This window comes from Mobula hypostoma, chromosome 11 (genome assembly GCF_963921235.1).
Source record: "Mobula hypostoma chromosome 11, sMobHyp1.1, whole genome shotgun sequence".
NCBI lineage: Eukaryota > Metazoa > Chordata > Chondrichthyes > Myliobatiformes > Myliobatidae > Mobula > Mobula hypostoma.
The window spans coordinates 104,601,298-104,616,545 of NC_086107.1; the positions used below are offsets into that span (position 1 = coordinate 104,601,298).

Consider the following 15,248-nt stretch of genomic DNA (forward strand, 5'->3'; position numbering starts at 1 on the left):
GCGGCACATGCCGCCAGCTGGTCGGAGGTGCGCGCTGGGGTCGAGGTAGAGGGCACGTCATTTGTCGGTGACGTCATTCTGATTGAACGTGGCCGCCATTTTTGTGAGGTCGGACTGGACTGAGTGAGGCAGAAAGCGCGCAGGGAGGGAGGGGATGAGAAGGGAAGGGCAGGGATTTGCGGGTAGGATCTGCAGAGGGTGACAGTGGTGGTAGGACGTGGGGAGTGTAGGCAGGGGGAGCTGCGTGAGGGTCCAGGAGGCACGGGAGAATGGAGAAGGGGTTTGGAAGACGGGGGTGGGTAGGAGGAGAAGGACCAAAAGTCACAGAAGGGTAGGGGGCACGGGAAGACGAAATCGTCCTGCCAACCCCTCCCCAACACACCCTCAATCACCCTGCCACCCTCCTTCCACAACCTTTCTCCTTGCTCCCCATCCAAACCCTTTCTCTCCCTGCCAGCCCCCCATGAGCTGCCCCACTGTTACCACCCAGCTGTCCAGCTCTTCCCCTCTCCTTTTGATCATTTGGTCACCTTCCCCCCTCTTTCCTTTCCCTCCCTCTCCTTGCCCCAACCTCTTCAGTCACCTCTCTCCACCTTGCCCACTGTCATTGTTTCCCTTCCTTGGGTGCTCCCTCTCATCACAGTTCCCTCTCTTGTTTCTTTGTCCTCTTTAACGTCCCGTGTTTAGAACTGGGAGGAATGTGGATGGAAGTGTTACTGAAACCTTGCTTGATCTGTCTCAGGGTGCCCCCAGCCTGCCTGTCATGCCGCGTCACTGCTCTGCTGAGGGTTGCCGATCCAGGGACACAAAGGATTCCAGAATTAATGGCATCACCTTTCACAGGTCAGTACAGCTCTTCCTACACACCTTGCCTTCTGATCTTCTCCTCCCCACCATCCCTAGCATACCTGCAACCTGTAACCTGTGACACCATTGCCATATCTTGCTTTTGAATTGTTCTGATCTATGCAGGTTGCCAAAGAAGGGAAAAAGTCAGCGTGAGATCTGGTTATTGAACTGCTGTCGTAAGAACCCGGATGGGACAGTTCCCTGGAAACCATCCTCACAGTTTGTCTATTTCTGTTCAAAACACTTTGAAAGACAATGCTTTGAACTTGTGGGACTGAGGTAATGTGCAAATGGAACTAAATATTGAACATCTGTTTGTCCTCTGTAGACTATTCCCCCTTCTCCCCCCAACCGCCCCCCCCAGGGGCTCAGGTGCCCGACCCTCATTTGCCTTCAATGTCAATCATTCAACCATACATGAATATTCAATAGGTACATTTAATGTCAGAGAAATGTTTATAATATACATCCTGAAATTCTTTTTCTTTGCAAACATCCACGAAAACAGGAGTGCCCCAAAGAATGAATGTTCAATGTTAGAACCCCAAAGCCTCCCCCAGCTCCCCCATCCCACGCATTAGCAGCAGCAAAGCATTGGCGCCCCCCACTGAGCATTCAAGTGTGTAGCAAAGCATCAATAAAGACACAGACGCAGTACCCCAAAGACTACTCGTTCACCTGGTAATTCGACATACCACTGGCTCGCTCTCTCCCTAATAAGGGAAAAAGAGGTATCCCCGTTTCACAGCGAGAGGGGAGACATAACAAGCAACTCGCTGATTTACGATGTTAAAAGTCTGTTGCTTCACCTTTTCTGAGCTCTGTGCCCAAAGAACTCGGGTCCCTGGGTACACAGCCAGCAGCCAGTTCGCTGCTTTCAGTCTTCTGTGTACTCCCACAACACACCAGGTGGTGGCACCGGCCTGAAATCTGTCTGCCTCCAGAGCCACGAAAATCCAGCACCCTGAAAGCATGCTGGTCTTCCAGGCCGCATCCTTGGCATATCGAAAAGCAGCCGGTCGTGAGGCCCTGAGAGTGGGTCCCATTTCCGCAAAGAACCTAAATCAGCATGTGACTGCAGGTCAAGGTCTTCAAAAGAACCCTGAAAAGAAAAAAAGAGATATTAAAGATAGAAATCGAGCTGATGCAAGCAAAGGAGTTGTCGTTAGCCACCATCATCCTCCGCTCCGCCCTGCTGAACTTCTCGTATTCGTGAATACAGCCAAACAAAACAGTGTTACTCTGGGGCCAAGGTGCAAAACACAATTCCAACAGTCGCACACTGCACAAAGCACATACAAGATATCAGTAAAATACAGTCACGCAGAAAAAAAAATTCCAAGACCCAGAGTTCATGAATGTTGCAGCAGTCAGCAGTTGAACACACTACAGCTTGTCTCCACTCTTCCATCTTCTGAAGCCCAGTGACAACTGTCAGACACCTTCTCTTTCTTACCCCTCAAACAGGACCCCACTAAGGAGCAGCAGGCCATTGTCTCCCACACCATCACTGACTTTATTAACTGTGGGGATCTCCCGTCCACTGCCACCAACCTCATAGTTCCCTCACGCCACACCTCCGGGGTTTCTCTCTCCTACCCAAGATCCACAAACCTGCCTGTCCAGGTAGACCCATTGTTTCTGTTTGTTCCTGCCCCACTGAACTTACATCTGCACACCTCGACTATCCCTCCAGTTCAGACTCTTCCTACCTAATCCGTGACACTTCACACACTCTTGATCTTTTCAGTGGTTTCAAGTTCCCTGGCCCATATCGTCTTATTTTCACCGTCCCCCACCAGGAAGGCTTAAAGCTCTCCATTTCTTTCTGGACACCAGACGCAACCAGTTCCCCTTCATCACCACTCTCCTCTGCCAAATGGAACTTGTCCTCATTCTAAATAATCTCTCCTTTGGATCCTCTTACTTCCTTCAAACAAAAGGACAAACCTGTTCCTTCAAATATGGGCACTCACATGGGTCCCAGCTATTCCTGCCTGTTTGTGGGCTATGTGGAACAATCTATGCTCTAAGCCTATGCTGGTATCGCTTCCCAACTTTTCCTACACCACATTGGCAACTACATTGGGGCTGTTTCCTGCACCCATGCAGAGCTCGTTGACTTTATCAACATTGCCTCCAACTTCCACCCTGCCCTCAAATTTACCTGGTCCATTTTGACCCTTCCCTCCCCTTTCTCGATCTCTCTGTCTCTATCTCTGGAGACACTTATCTGCTGATGTCTATTATAAACCCACAGCTACCTGGACTATACCTCTTCCCTCCCTGTTACTTGTAAAAATGCCATCCCCTTCTCTCAATTCCTCCATCTCTGCCGCATCTGCTCTCAGGATGAGATTTTTAATTCCCAAACTAAGGAGATGTCCTCCTCCTTCAAAGAAATTAGCTTCCCTTCCTCCACCATCAACGCTGCCCTCAACCGCATCTCTTCCATTTCGCACACGTCTGCCCTCACCTCATCCTCCCCGCCATCCCCCCTCCCTCCGTATCCAGCACATAATTTTCCATAACTTCTGCCATCTCCAGTGGGACCCCACTACCCAGCACATCTTTCCCTCCCTCCCCCCACTCCCTACGTGACTTCCTTGTCCATTCATCCCTCCCCACTGATCTCCCTCCTGGCTCCTTTCCTTGCAAGCGGAACAAGTGCTACACCTGCCCCTACACCTCCTCCCTCACCACCATTCAGTGCCCCAAACAGTCCTACTGGGTGAGGTGACACTTCACCTGTGAGTCTGTTGGGGTCATCTGCCGCGTTCAGTACTGCCGGTGTGGCCTCCTGTATATTGGGAAGAGCCAACGCAGATAGAGAGACCGCTTCGCCAAGCACCTACGCTGTCCACCAGAAAAAGCCGGATCTCCTGGTGGCCACACATTTTTAATTCCACTTCCCTTTCCCATTGCGATATGTCAGTCTGTGGCCTCCTCTGCTGCCACGATGAGGCCATGCTCAGGTTGGAGGATCAACATCTTGTATTCCATCTGGGTAGCCTATAACTTGATGGCATGAACATCATTTTCTCGAACTCCACCCTTCACCATTTCCCATTCCCCTCCCCCTTTCATGTTATCTCCTTCCCTGCCCATCACCTCCCTGTGGTGCTCCTCCCCTTTTTTTTCCATGGCCTTCTGTCCTCTCCTATCAGATTTTCCCCCTTCTCCAGCCCTGTACCTCTTTCACCAATCAACATCCCAGCTCTTCGCTTCGCCCCTCCTGGTTTCATCCTCCCCTTCCCCCAATTTCTTACTCTGACTCCTCATCTTTTTTACCAGTCCAGATGAAGGGTCTCGGCCTGAAACGTCGACTGTTTACTCTTTTTCATAGATGCTGCCTGGCCTGCTGAGCTCCCCCAGCATCTTGTTTCTTTTTGCATGGCTGGTCTTCTGCTGAGCTAACACTGGGGCAGCACCGACCCCAGCTTGGACACTGCAATGCACTGCTCCTGGTGTGCTCACTCCAATGCCACTCTGCTGGGCGGCTGTGCTGATAGCTGAAAGTGTTTTAAAAACGCTGGTGCAGCATTAGCTAAAAGTACAGGATATGGGTTCAAACCCACCCCTGCCCTGGTAGTTTACTGGCCATAATGTTTACATCTGCTTGTCTTTGCAATTTCCCACAGCCGATGGTTTGTAATCATTGAGCGTATAGCAAATGGCAGTAACATTTCAGTCACGTGCATGTGCGTAGTAAAAGAAACTGCTGGTGCTACAATCTGGAAGGAAAACAGACCACGGGAAGAAATCAGCAGGTCAGGCAGCATCTGTCGAGCCAAAAGGTGTCAGTGGATGTTTAGGGCGAGACTCTGTGTCGTAATGAGAGGGAGGCTGGTGCGTCGGCTTTAAAAAGGTAGTGGGGGTGGGAAACGTGAACAAAAGGAGAAGGAAACCAGATGAATGTGGGTAGGAGAAGATCAGTGGGTGCGTGGGCTTACTGAAATTTGTTTTAAAAAATGATAGTGTGTGCAAGTTTGAGACAGCAGTCTCCAGTCACAGGTCACTTTAAACACTCCTTCCCATTCCCACACCTCTGCCTTCACCATTACTGTAGAGAAGCTAAACAAAGAGCAGAAGAACATCTCGTATTCCACTTTGCTAGCTTATAACCCATTGGTATGAACATTAAATATTCCAGTTTGAGGTTCTCCCACCCTCACTGTACCTCCACACACACTCACCTTTTCATCATCCCCTCCTCACCTCCCCTTCAGGTTGCACCTACCAGCTTTGTCTAAATGCCCAGCCTCCCCTCCCCCCCCCACCCACATGGGTCTACCTGTCCTTCAGCCCTTCCCCATCTGATTCCACTTATCACCCCCCAGCCTCCATCCCATCCCCACCCCGTCATGCTGTATACCTGCAGTCTTTCCTTTTCCCTCGGTCCCAGTGCAGGGTCTCGACTTACACGGTTTGTCTCTGTGGATGCAGACTGACACATTGAGTTTTTCTGACATTGATTTTTTTTTGCTCCTCAATTCGGAGGAGCAGCGCCTTATGTTCTGCCTGGGTAGCTTCCAACCTGATGGCATGAACATTGATTTCTCAAACTTCCAGTAATTACCGCCCTCCCCTTCTCCTTCACCATTTCCCCATTCCTATTTCCCTCTGTCACCTTATCTCCTTACCTGCCCATCACCTTCCTCTGGTGCTCCTCCCCCTTCCCCTTCTTCCATGGTGTTTTACCCTCTTCCATCAGATTCCCTCTCTTCCAACCTTTTATGTCTTTCACCAATCGACTTCCCAGCTCTTTACTTCACTCCCTCCCCACTCCCAGTTCCACCTGCAACCCTCTACTTCCTCCTCCCCTCCCCCCACCTTCTTACCCTACTCCTCTCCAGTCTTGATTGAGTGTCTTGGCCCGAAATGTCGACTGTTTACTCTTTTCCATAGACGCTGCCTAACCTGCTGAGTTCCTCCAGCGTTCTGTGTGTGTGGCTCCATTTTTTTTTGTTCTTTTCTGTAGTATGTTTTGCCCACTTTATAAGGAAGAGCACTTCATTCCACCTTGCTCCACTCTTGCAAGACTTTGGCCCAGTTTTCGAATTTTGTTGGTAATTATAAGCTTTGTGCCGTGCCCAGTTTGAGCTTTGACTGCCATGGCCCACACACTCCTGTTTCGGGTCAAGTGGATCAATTCATTTGTATTCATTTCCAGTTCTCTGGCTGCTGTCCCCATCATCATTTGTCTTTGCCTTCCACTTGCTTTCTTCCCGTCAATCTTTCCCATAATTACTGTGCATTCTAACTCCTCTTTCCTAATTATATGTCCAATGGAGTTGCGTTGCCTTTTCATGATCTCATACATTATTTCTCTTTTTGTGTTTGCTCTGTTCATGACATCCTCGTTAGATATTCGTTTCGTCCATGATATTCTTTGCATCCTCCTCAAAAACCACATCTCTGCTGCGTCAATTCGTTTCCTGATGTTACAAATATTGTCCAACATTCTGAGCCATATAACATAACTGGATAAACATAACATTTCAGTACTCTGAGGCGGGTTGTCATGCCTAGTTTAGTATTGGTCAGTATACTCTTCATTCTCGTAAAGGTGTCTTTTGCCATCCCTATTCTTCTTTTGATGTCCAAGTCACACCTGCCATCTGATGTCACCCAGTTTCCTAAGTAGCAAAAGTTCTGTACTTGTTTTATGTCTTCCCTGTTTATTCTCAGCCTGCAGATAGGATTCTCCTTTTTGAATATCACCATGCATTCTGTCTTTTTGCAATTGATAGATAGACTCATTTTTGCACTTTCTTCAACAATTATATCAATTAAGTTTGTAGTTCTTCCTCTGTACTTGCAATTAACACATTTTCATCTGCTTATCTGAAATTATTGATGTTTTCACCGCCAACTTTGATTCCCAATATGTCTTTTTTTTGTAATATTGTCTCACTGTACACATTAAATAAATCAGAAGAGAAAACACACCCTTGTCTAACACCTCTCTTGATTTTCGTAAACTGACTCACTTCTCCATCTATTTTTACAGCGGCAGTTTGTTCCCAGTACAGATTTCTGATTAGGCGGAGGTCTTTCGAATCTAGATCTGGAGTTTCCTGTAATATTTCAAATAACATTGTGCTTCACTTTATCAAATGCTTTTGTGTAGTCGATAAAACAAACAAACAAATCTTTTTGCACTTGAATAGCTCGTTCTGATAGTATCCTTAACATCAATATTGCATTTCTTGTACCTTTGTCTTTCACAAAACCACATTGTCTTACTTTTAGCTCTTGTCATCAAAATTCTTAGAAGTATCTTGGTGATATGACTCATTAAACTTATGGTCCTATGTAATTCACATTCTACTTCTCCAGCTTTCTTAGGAAGAGCGATAAATACTGATTTTTTTTCATCTCTTCTGGTATTATTCCAATCTCATAAATTTCGTTGATTAAATCAGTAAGTTTTTCAATTCCATAATCTTCAAGGGCGAAAATTTGTTCTATTACTAATTCATAGGACCTGCTGCCTTTCCTTTCTTCATCTTACTTATTGCATTATGAACTTCAGATTTTAAAATATTTGGACCTTCAATGTTTTTCTTAATTTCTGGTTTTTCGCCTCGATCATCTTCAAACAGTTCCTGAATATACTCTGTCCATCTGTTCATAATCACATCTTTTTTCATGATAATGGTACAGTCCTTTGCTTTCAAATATCCACCTGAAGAACAGAGGAGCTTTTTACCAGTGATATTCTTGATTTGTTGATGTAACCTTTTTGGATCAGTAATAGGGATTCTTTCTATTTGCTCACATTCCTGGTTTAACCATTCTTCTTTGGCTTTTTGACATAGGCTTTTAACTTTTTTATCTAAGGACTTACATTCTATAGGATTTACCTTCTTCCGTCTCCCTTCTTCCATTAGATTTTTGATTTCATCTGTCATCCATTTATTCTTTGTGCTTTTTTCTTTTTTAGGAATCACTGACTTTGCTGATTCTACCAAGGCATCCTTTAGAGAGTTAAATTTCATTTCTACATGATTGCTATCATCTTCAACAGATTCTATTTCTAGACTTTGAAATTTATTCCTTACTTCAATTGTAAATTTTTGTCTCAAGCTTACTTCTTTAATTAATTGCAAGTAGTCAAGGGATTGTTCAGGTTTTTGCAGTTTTTAAAGTTTTACTTTTACATGACATACTACTGGGTTATGGTCACTATTACAGTCTGCACGTGGATATGTTTTGCATTGAGTCACTGAGTTTCTAAATCTTTGGTTTATAGTAATAAAGTCAATTTGATTTCTAGTGTTATCACCTGGACTTTTCCAGGTCCACAAGCGTCTTGGATGGTTTTTAAAGTAGGTATTCATAATGACCTGATTATTCATCTTGCACCATTCTACCCATTTCTCACCTCTTTCATTTCTTTCCCCAGTCCAAATTTTCCTATGGTATTTCCATCAGCACCTTGTCCTACTTTAGCATCTCCCATGGCAATAACAATATCTTGAGATTTGCATCCATTCTTTGCTTGTTCAAGCTCTTCATGGAATTTATCTATATCCTCATTTGTTCCATCTGTTGTTGGTGCATATACCTGTATAATTGCTAAATCAAATGGTTGTCCTCTGAATCTAACAAGGAGCACTCTTTCTGATATTGCCCAATGTCCTAAAACACTTTTTGCCATGTTTTCATCCATAAGAATTCCTACTCCATTAGTATGGGATGTTCCACAAGAATAAACTAGTGTTTTATTTCTAATCTGACATGTTCCAGCACCTATCCAACGAACTTCGCTAATTCCCATGATGTTAATCTTCAGTCTTTCCATTTCATTTATCACATTGTCCAATCCTCCTGCTCGATATAGGGTTCTTACACTCCAAGTGGCAATAATTTTCTTTTGTGTTACCTGAATTTTATGAGCAGTAGCATGATGACAGTCGGGGATCCCCTGTTGGCCAGAATCAACCCTACCGAGTGAAGCATCTTCAGAGCTGTCTTGAAGATCCTCCTGACGCTTTCAGTACAGTGTTAGTTTCCACCATCTGCCTCTTGTCCTCGATGGTACTATCAGATCTGCTGGTGCACTCTGTTCCTTACACAGATAAAGAGGAAGCCCGCTTTAGCTACGCTGGCCTGATGTTCTGCCTAGCCTATCTTTGGCTCCTCCTGTCTCTTCCCATCTGTACCGGAATCAGTTCTATTTTCTCCTTCATTCCCAATTCTCTCCACTGGCTATGTGAGGACAGTTTATAACTGGCCTCTCCTACTTGGTTTTTGATGTCTGACTTCCAAGCCTGGCCCTTCAGAATCCTTGGCTTCTTGCAAATGTTCCTTTTGTTTTTCAGTTATCTCATCATCTGGGACATGTCCTCCTCTCAACACTGCCATCAGGGAGGAGGTACAAGAGCCTGAAGAGACACACTCAACGCTTAAGGAGTAGCTTCTTTCCCTCCACCATCAAATTTTTGAATGGTCCATGGATACTACCTCGCTATTTTTGCACTATTTTACGTATTATATAGTTCTTACTTTTACTGTGTCCCCCTGGGCTGTGTGCTGAGCCCACTGCTGTACACTCTGCTCATACTTGACTGCATGGCCAAAACAGCCGAGTAATCACATTGTCAGGTTTGCTAATGACACGACAGTGGTGGGGCTCATCACCAACAACGATGAGACGACCTACTGAGAGAAGGTGGAAGAGCTCGACACCTGGTGGCAGTCAAATAGCCTCTTCCTCAATGTCAACAAGACAAAGGAGATGGTTATCGATTTAAGGAGAATGCACTACTCACACCCCTCTTTATGTCCTGGGCTCAGCATGTAAGTGCAACTACAAAGAAAGCATGGCAGCATCTCTACTTCCTTAGAAGTTTGCGAAGATTCGACGTGACACCTAATACTTTGAGAGTATATTGACTGTTTGCATTGCAGCCTTGTATTGAAACACCAATGCCCTTGAATGGAAAATCCTACAAAAAGTAGTGAATACAGCCCAGAATATCATGGGTAAAACCCTCCCCACCATTGAGCACATCTACATGGAGAGCTGTTGCAAGAAAGCAACAACCTTCATCGAGGACACCGCCCCCCCCACTACCCAGGCCATTCAGGAAGAAGGTACAAGAGCCTCAGGACTCACCCCACCAGGTTCAGAAACAGTTATTACCCCTCAACCATCAGGTTCTTGTAACGGGAAATAATGTCACTTAATTTCACTCACCCCGTCACTGAACTGTTCCCACAACCAGTGGACTCACTTTCAAGGGCTTGTTGATATTTATTGTTTGTTTGTTTTTTTTTGCACATTGGTTATCGTCCATCCTGTTGGCTGTGTGGTCTTTCTTTGATTCTATTACGTTTCCTGAATTTACTGAGTATGCCCGCAAGAAAACTCATTTCAGGGTGGTATATGGTGACATATATGTACTGTGATAATAAGTTTACTTTGAACACTGGAGGCACAGCAGTGGAAACTGAGCAGTTTCAAACTCCAGGGAGTGCTCATCTCACATAAGCTCTCATAGTCCCAGAACAAATCACACACAATTAAGCTAACTCACCAACTCCTCTACTTTCTGAGGAAGCTGGCTGGGCTGTGCACATCAATACTCATGACCTTCTAAAGGTGAACAGTAGAGCACTTCACAACAAGCTGCGTTACTGCATGGTGCAGAAACTGCACTGTGGCAGATAGGAAGGGCAGTCAAAACTGCCCAACGCAACACTGGCATCAGTCTACCTGCCATCAAGGACATACACACAGAGAGGTGCTGGAAAAAGGCCAGTGACATCATGAAGGAGCCCACCCACCTTGCTCATGGACTGTTTGTCTCGCTCCCATCGGGGAGGAGGCTATGTAGCATCCTCGTAGGACGTAGCCAGGACCACTAGGCTCAAAATCAGCTACTTTCTCTGTGCTATAAAGCTGGATAACACCTTCACCCACTAACCCACCCCTCCACATCCCCATCACCATACTTTAGCAGAGTTCCCTTATGTACCGACACTCCCGTTCCTAGCAAACCTTTATGTACATATAATCAATCTATGAATATAAGCTAACATATATTTTCTTAAGTTATTTTCTTTATCTTAGTGTGTTTTTATATGCTGCATCAGAGCAACAATTATTTTGTTCTCTTTTACACTTATGTACTGGAAATGAATCAGAATCAGGTTTATTATCACCGGCATGTGTCATGAAATTTGTTAATTTTGTGGCATATGCAATACATGATAATATTGAAAAAAAAAAGTAAATAGAGTACAGTAAATATATATGTATATTAAATAAACTTAAATAGTGCAAAAGCAGAAATATATATTTATTTATTTATTCATTCATTTGTTCATTCTTTTTAAAATGAGATAGTGTCCAAGGGTTCCATGTCCATTCAGAAATTGGATGGCGGAGGGGAAGAAGCTGTTCCTGAATTGCTGAGTGTGTGCCTTCAGGCTTCTGTATCTAAACTTCCTGATGATAATAATGAGAAAAGGGCACGTCCTGGGTGACGGAATGATATGAAACAATCTTGAATCTTGTAGTAATTTTTATGTCTTCAGGTGTACTCTTGCCGCAAAACAACAAATTTCTATACATACTACTACTACTACGTCGACTCAGGCCTAGGGGGCCGGCGTCGGGCACGATGACGGACTCTCCACTTTTCCCTCTCCCTCATCAGTGTGTTCAGTTCATCCATATTAGCCGCACCACTGTCTTCTAGGAGCGTGTTGACCATAGTCTTGGGAGGGCGCCCAGGGTTCATCCTCCCGTGCTTGGGCTCCCATATGATGACTAGGCTGGCAGGTAGCTCGGGGTGGCGTAGACAGTGCCCCGCTAGTCGCCTCGATTTTAGTGGAGAGCATCGGTAGGTTGTAATAGAGCTCGACATTCGTCGTGTGCTGTTGCCAACTGGCGTCAAAAGCCATATATATGTCAGCAGTAATGAACCTGATTCTGATAATCATTCTGTTTTCAGTCATGTTCCTCACAGCAGGACGATGCCGTTGCATTCTGTCTTTACCTGTGTCATTCCATTTCAGAGTTTCATGGTTCACCTTCTGCTTTGCAGTGGTTATCACCGGCTGAGAGATGATGCTGTGCCCACACTGTTCCAACCAAGTCCACGAGGAAAAGTGACATTGACCAGAACAAGTAGAGAGAAGGCAGCAGAACCAGTGGGTACCGGTGAATGGTGAGTGGCTACTGCTTTAACACTAGATTGTTGACCAGAAATCAGAGTCCTTTTCTTCCCTGCTGTCTCTCCTGGCTGACGAGCAGCAGCTAGAAGGTTGGTGTTGTCAGTATAGCGACTGCACAGTCTTTACTGTACAACTAAATATATAAGTTCCCTGAAAGTGGGGTCGCAGGTGCAGAGTGGTGAAAAAGGCTTTTGGCACACGAGCATTGAGTATAGAGTTGGGATGTTACGCTGAGTTGTACAACACATTGGAGAGGCCACATTTGGAACATTGTGTCCGGCTTTGGTCATTCTATCAGAGCAGGGGTTCCCAGTCTTTTTTATGCCATGGACACGCACCATTAACTAAGGGGTCCGTGCACCCCAGCTTGGGAATCTCTGTGCTACAGGAAAGATGCCATTAAGCTGGAAAAACTGCAGAGGAAACTTGTGAGGATGTTGCCAGGACTCAAGTGACTGAGCTGTGGGAGAGATTGAGCAGATTGGGACTTTATTCATTGGAGCACAGGAAAATGAGGGATGATCTTGTAGAGGTGTATAGGTAGGGTGTATGAGGGTATAGGTAGGGTGTATGAGGGGCATAGGTAGGGTTCATGCATGCTCTTTCCCAGGGTCCTCCAAGAAGACAGCAACCTTGTCGTAGGGTTTGGAGGATTGAGTGCCTCGATGACCCAGAGGGCTACGTTCGTTCGCATCAGGGCCTTGTGCTTTGGCTCTTGGTAGGGTCACCCATGTCAAACAGGTCAAAGGGTAGAGGCCAGACTAAGAATGGTCCACCAGTCCTCCAGGTTCGGGGGTTCAGCTCGGAGACTAACAACCCTGACTGGTCAAAAGAAAGATTGTTACGGAAACAGCAATGAAGAATCCTTCTGTACAGCCAGAGGTAGGCGAACTTCATCGCTGCCCTCAACGATAGCGGTGTAACGAACAGGTCAAAAAAAAATTCCCAAGGTGGGGAGAACAAGAATGACAGTTTGTATGCTTAAGGTAAGATGGGAGAGATTTGATAGGAGCCTGAGGGGCAACATTTTCACCTAGATGGTGGTCAGTACGTGGAATCAGCTGCCAGAGGAAGTGGTTGAGGCAGGAACATTAACAAGTTGGACAGGTATGTGGATAGGAAAGGTTTAGAGAGATGTGAGCCTAATTTGGGCAAATGCAATTAGCTGAGGTGGGAATCTTGGTCAGCATGGATCAGTGGGGCCGAAGGGCCTGTTTCTGTGCTGTATAAAGATGACTGGATCAGTTCTGGTAGTACATGTGGTGTCTATTGTGAGCCAGCTGTTGAGTGGTTTGAGTAGAGATGTCACTTGAGGCAGAACTCGGGGTTTTCCCTGATAACGTTTTGGATGATTATCCATGAATTCTTGCCGTAAGAGAGCATCAGAGAAAGGGCATGGATGAGACGTGTCTGTGTGTCAGGAAGGCAGCAAGTTGGCACTGATATATCACCGTAAAGCTTCCCTTGTATTAAACCCCATCTCCTGTCTCTCTCCCAGCCTCGCTAACGAAGTTGCCTTAGCTGACGCGGATCTCGGGAATCCCAGTCCCGGCTTGGAGACGAGCTTCTGCATTTCCCAGGATGCTCCTGCCTACGTTCTAGATTACTCTGTTCCTCAGGACACCGTGAATGGAAACGCCTGCTCGGACAAAGTGTTGCTAACGGAGGTCCCGCTTTACTCAAGCCAGGCTGAGCTGGAGACCTCCGCACCCACGGTAATATACCTGGTGGATACGGAGGCAAAACCGGTGGAGTTCAGCAACAGTGCAAGCACTGAGGAAGCCTCCAAGGACGTCTCATTGACTCAGCCCGATGCGTTGACTGAAGTGTCGGACAACTGCCAGGAGGAGCCGCCCAATGTCAGGACTCCCATTCCCATTGATTTGTATATGGCACGCATCCCCAGCGCGTCCCCGAACCCAGCGGCTCACGTTTCTGTCGAGCACAGTTACACCGTGGGCTGCCCGCTGGTCTGGAAGAAGAGAGCAGAGGCCCTGAAGGAGGCCTTTGAGAAGGTCAATAAGGATCTGCGTGCAAGCAGGAAGCGGGAGAGCCGCCTGAGGGCCCGCATCACCTCCATCCTGAGGGCACGGGGCCACCGGCTGCGGGACAAACAACTGAAGCTGGACCTGGCCGGCGATCTGCCTTCGCAGGTGGAAATGTTTGAGGTCCAGGTAATGGACGAGGCTGTCGGCCTCTGCAGCCCGCTCACCAGCTGAACTGAGCTGAGCCTCCGGGACAGAGCCCAGAGCACGATGTGTGGAGAGCTGTCACACAAAGAGCAGAAGAGAGGTGGTGGGGAGAGATGGGAGAGGAAATATACTGCGGGTGCGTGTGTGTGAAAGGAATTTGGGGGGTGGTAGATGGGGACGTGGGGTATTCTGGTGGAGAGTGTTTGGTGGGAAACCAGGAAAGGTAGAATTGCAGGAAGGTTCTGTGAGGAAAGAGGATGGAGAGTGTTCCCTGAGGGGAGAGGCCTAGCAGAGGTTTTGTGGAGGAACTAATGCATGGTAAGGATCAGTTGCTGGGGGCGGGGTGGAGCTTGGTTGACGAAAGGGGAGGTGACAGGAGGTCTCTGCGAAAGGTGGGGGTTCTGGGTGAGGAGAGAAAAGTGCGAGTCCTGGCTGGTGAGATGGGCAGGAATGTTGGGGAAGAAGTGGGAAGGAGACAGAGAAAGGAGAGAGATGAGGGGATGGAAGAAGAGATGAAATGGTATGGTCGGAGGGGTTGAGAGGAAACTATGTAACAGCCATCGTCATTGTTCTGAGGCACCAAGCTGAACAGGAGGGCAGTTATTTACAAACAGTTGCTCATTTTTGCCTGGCGCGAGACAACTGTTGTATATGATGCTTCAGTTAAAAATAAAGTAATCTGGAACATTACGATGGAGAACTTCAGTTCTACAAAGCTGCAGCACACTTCATCATTATGTGTTCTCATCTCCTGTTTTTTCGCGTTGGCTCTCGAAGTTGTAAACTTGGCTTTTACTTGATCTTGTGGAGGTCAGCAGCGTTTGGCTACAATGGCCATCATCGACTCTGCCGTCTCCTACCGCATGTACCCCTGCAGGGATCTGATGGTGAGGCTTAGGATTTTCTTTCATCGTTCAGCCAGGGGGATATCATTTTCTGTAACCAAATCAGATCAAAGTTCTCAGTAAATTTATTATCAAAGTACACCATACACAACCCTGAGATTAATTTTCT

At 46.4% G+C, this 15,248-nt stretch overlaps 1 protein-coding gene across 4 annotated transcripts in view; it reads left to right on the top strand.

Moving 5' to 3' along the window:
• Positions 1 to 14,965, top strand: part of thap7 (THAP domain containing 7) — a 29,993-nt gene extending 15,028 nt beyond the window's left edge. For 2 of the 4 annotated variants that reach the window (XM_063062775.1, XM_063062776.1), the window contains 4 exons: positions 743 to 843; positions 973 to 1,128; positions 11,913 to 12,035; positions 13,541 to 14,965. In XM_063062775.1, the coding sequence (XP_062918845.1) occupies positions 764 to 843; positions 973 to 1,128; positions 11,913 to 12,035; positions 13,541 to 14,261 (1,080 nt within the window). In that variant the 5' untranslated portion in view covers positions 743 to 763 and the 3' untranslated portion in view covers positions 14,262 to 14,965. Of the gene's footprint in view, positions 1 to 64; positions 109 to 149; positions 332 to 742; positions 844 to 972; positions 1,129 to 11,912; positions 12,036 to 13,540 lie in introns of those variants that run through there. The other 2 variants (XM_063062777.1, XM_063062780.1) reach the window with 2 other exon arrangements.
• Positions 14,966 to 15,248: the final 283 nt, after the last annotated feature.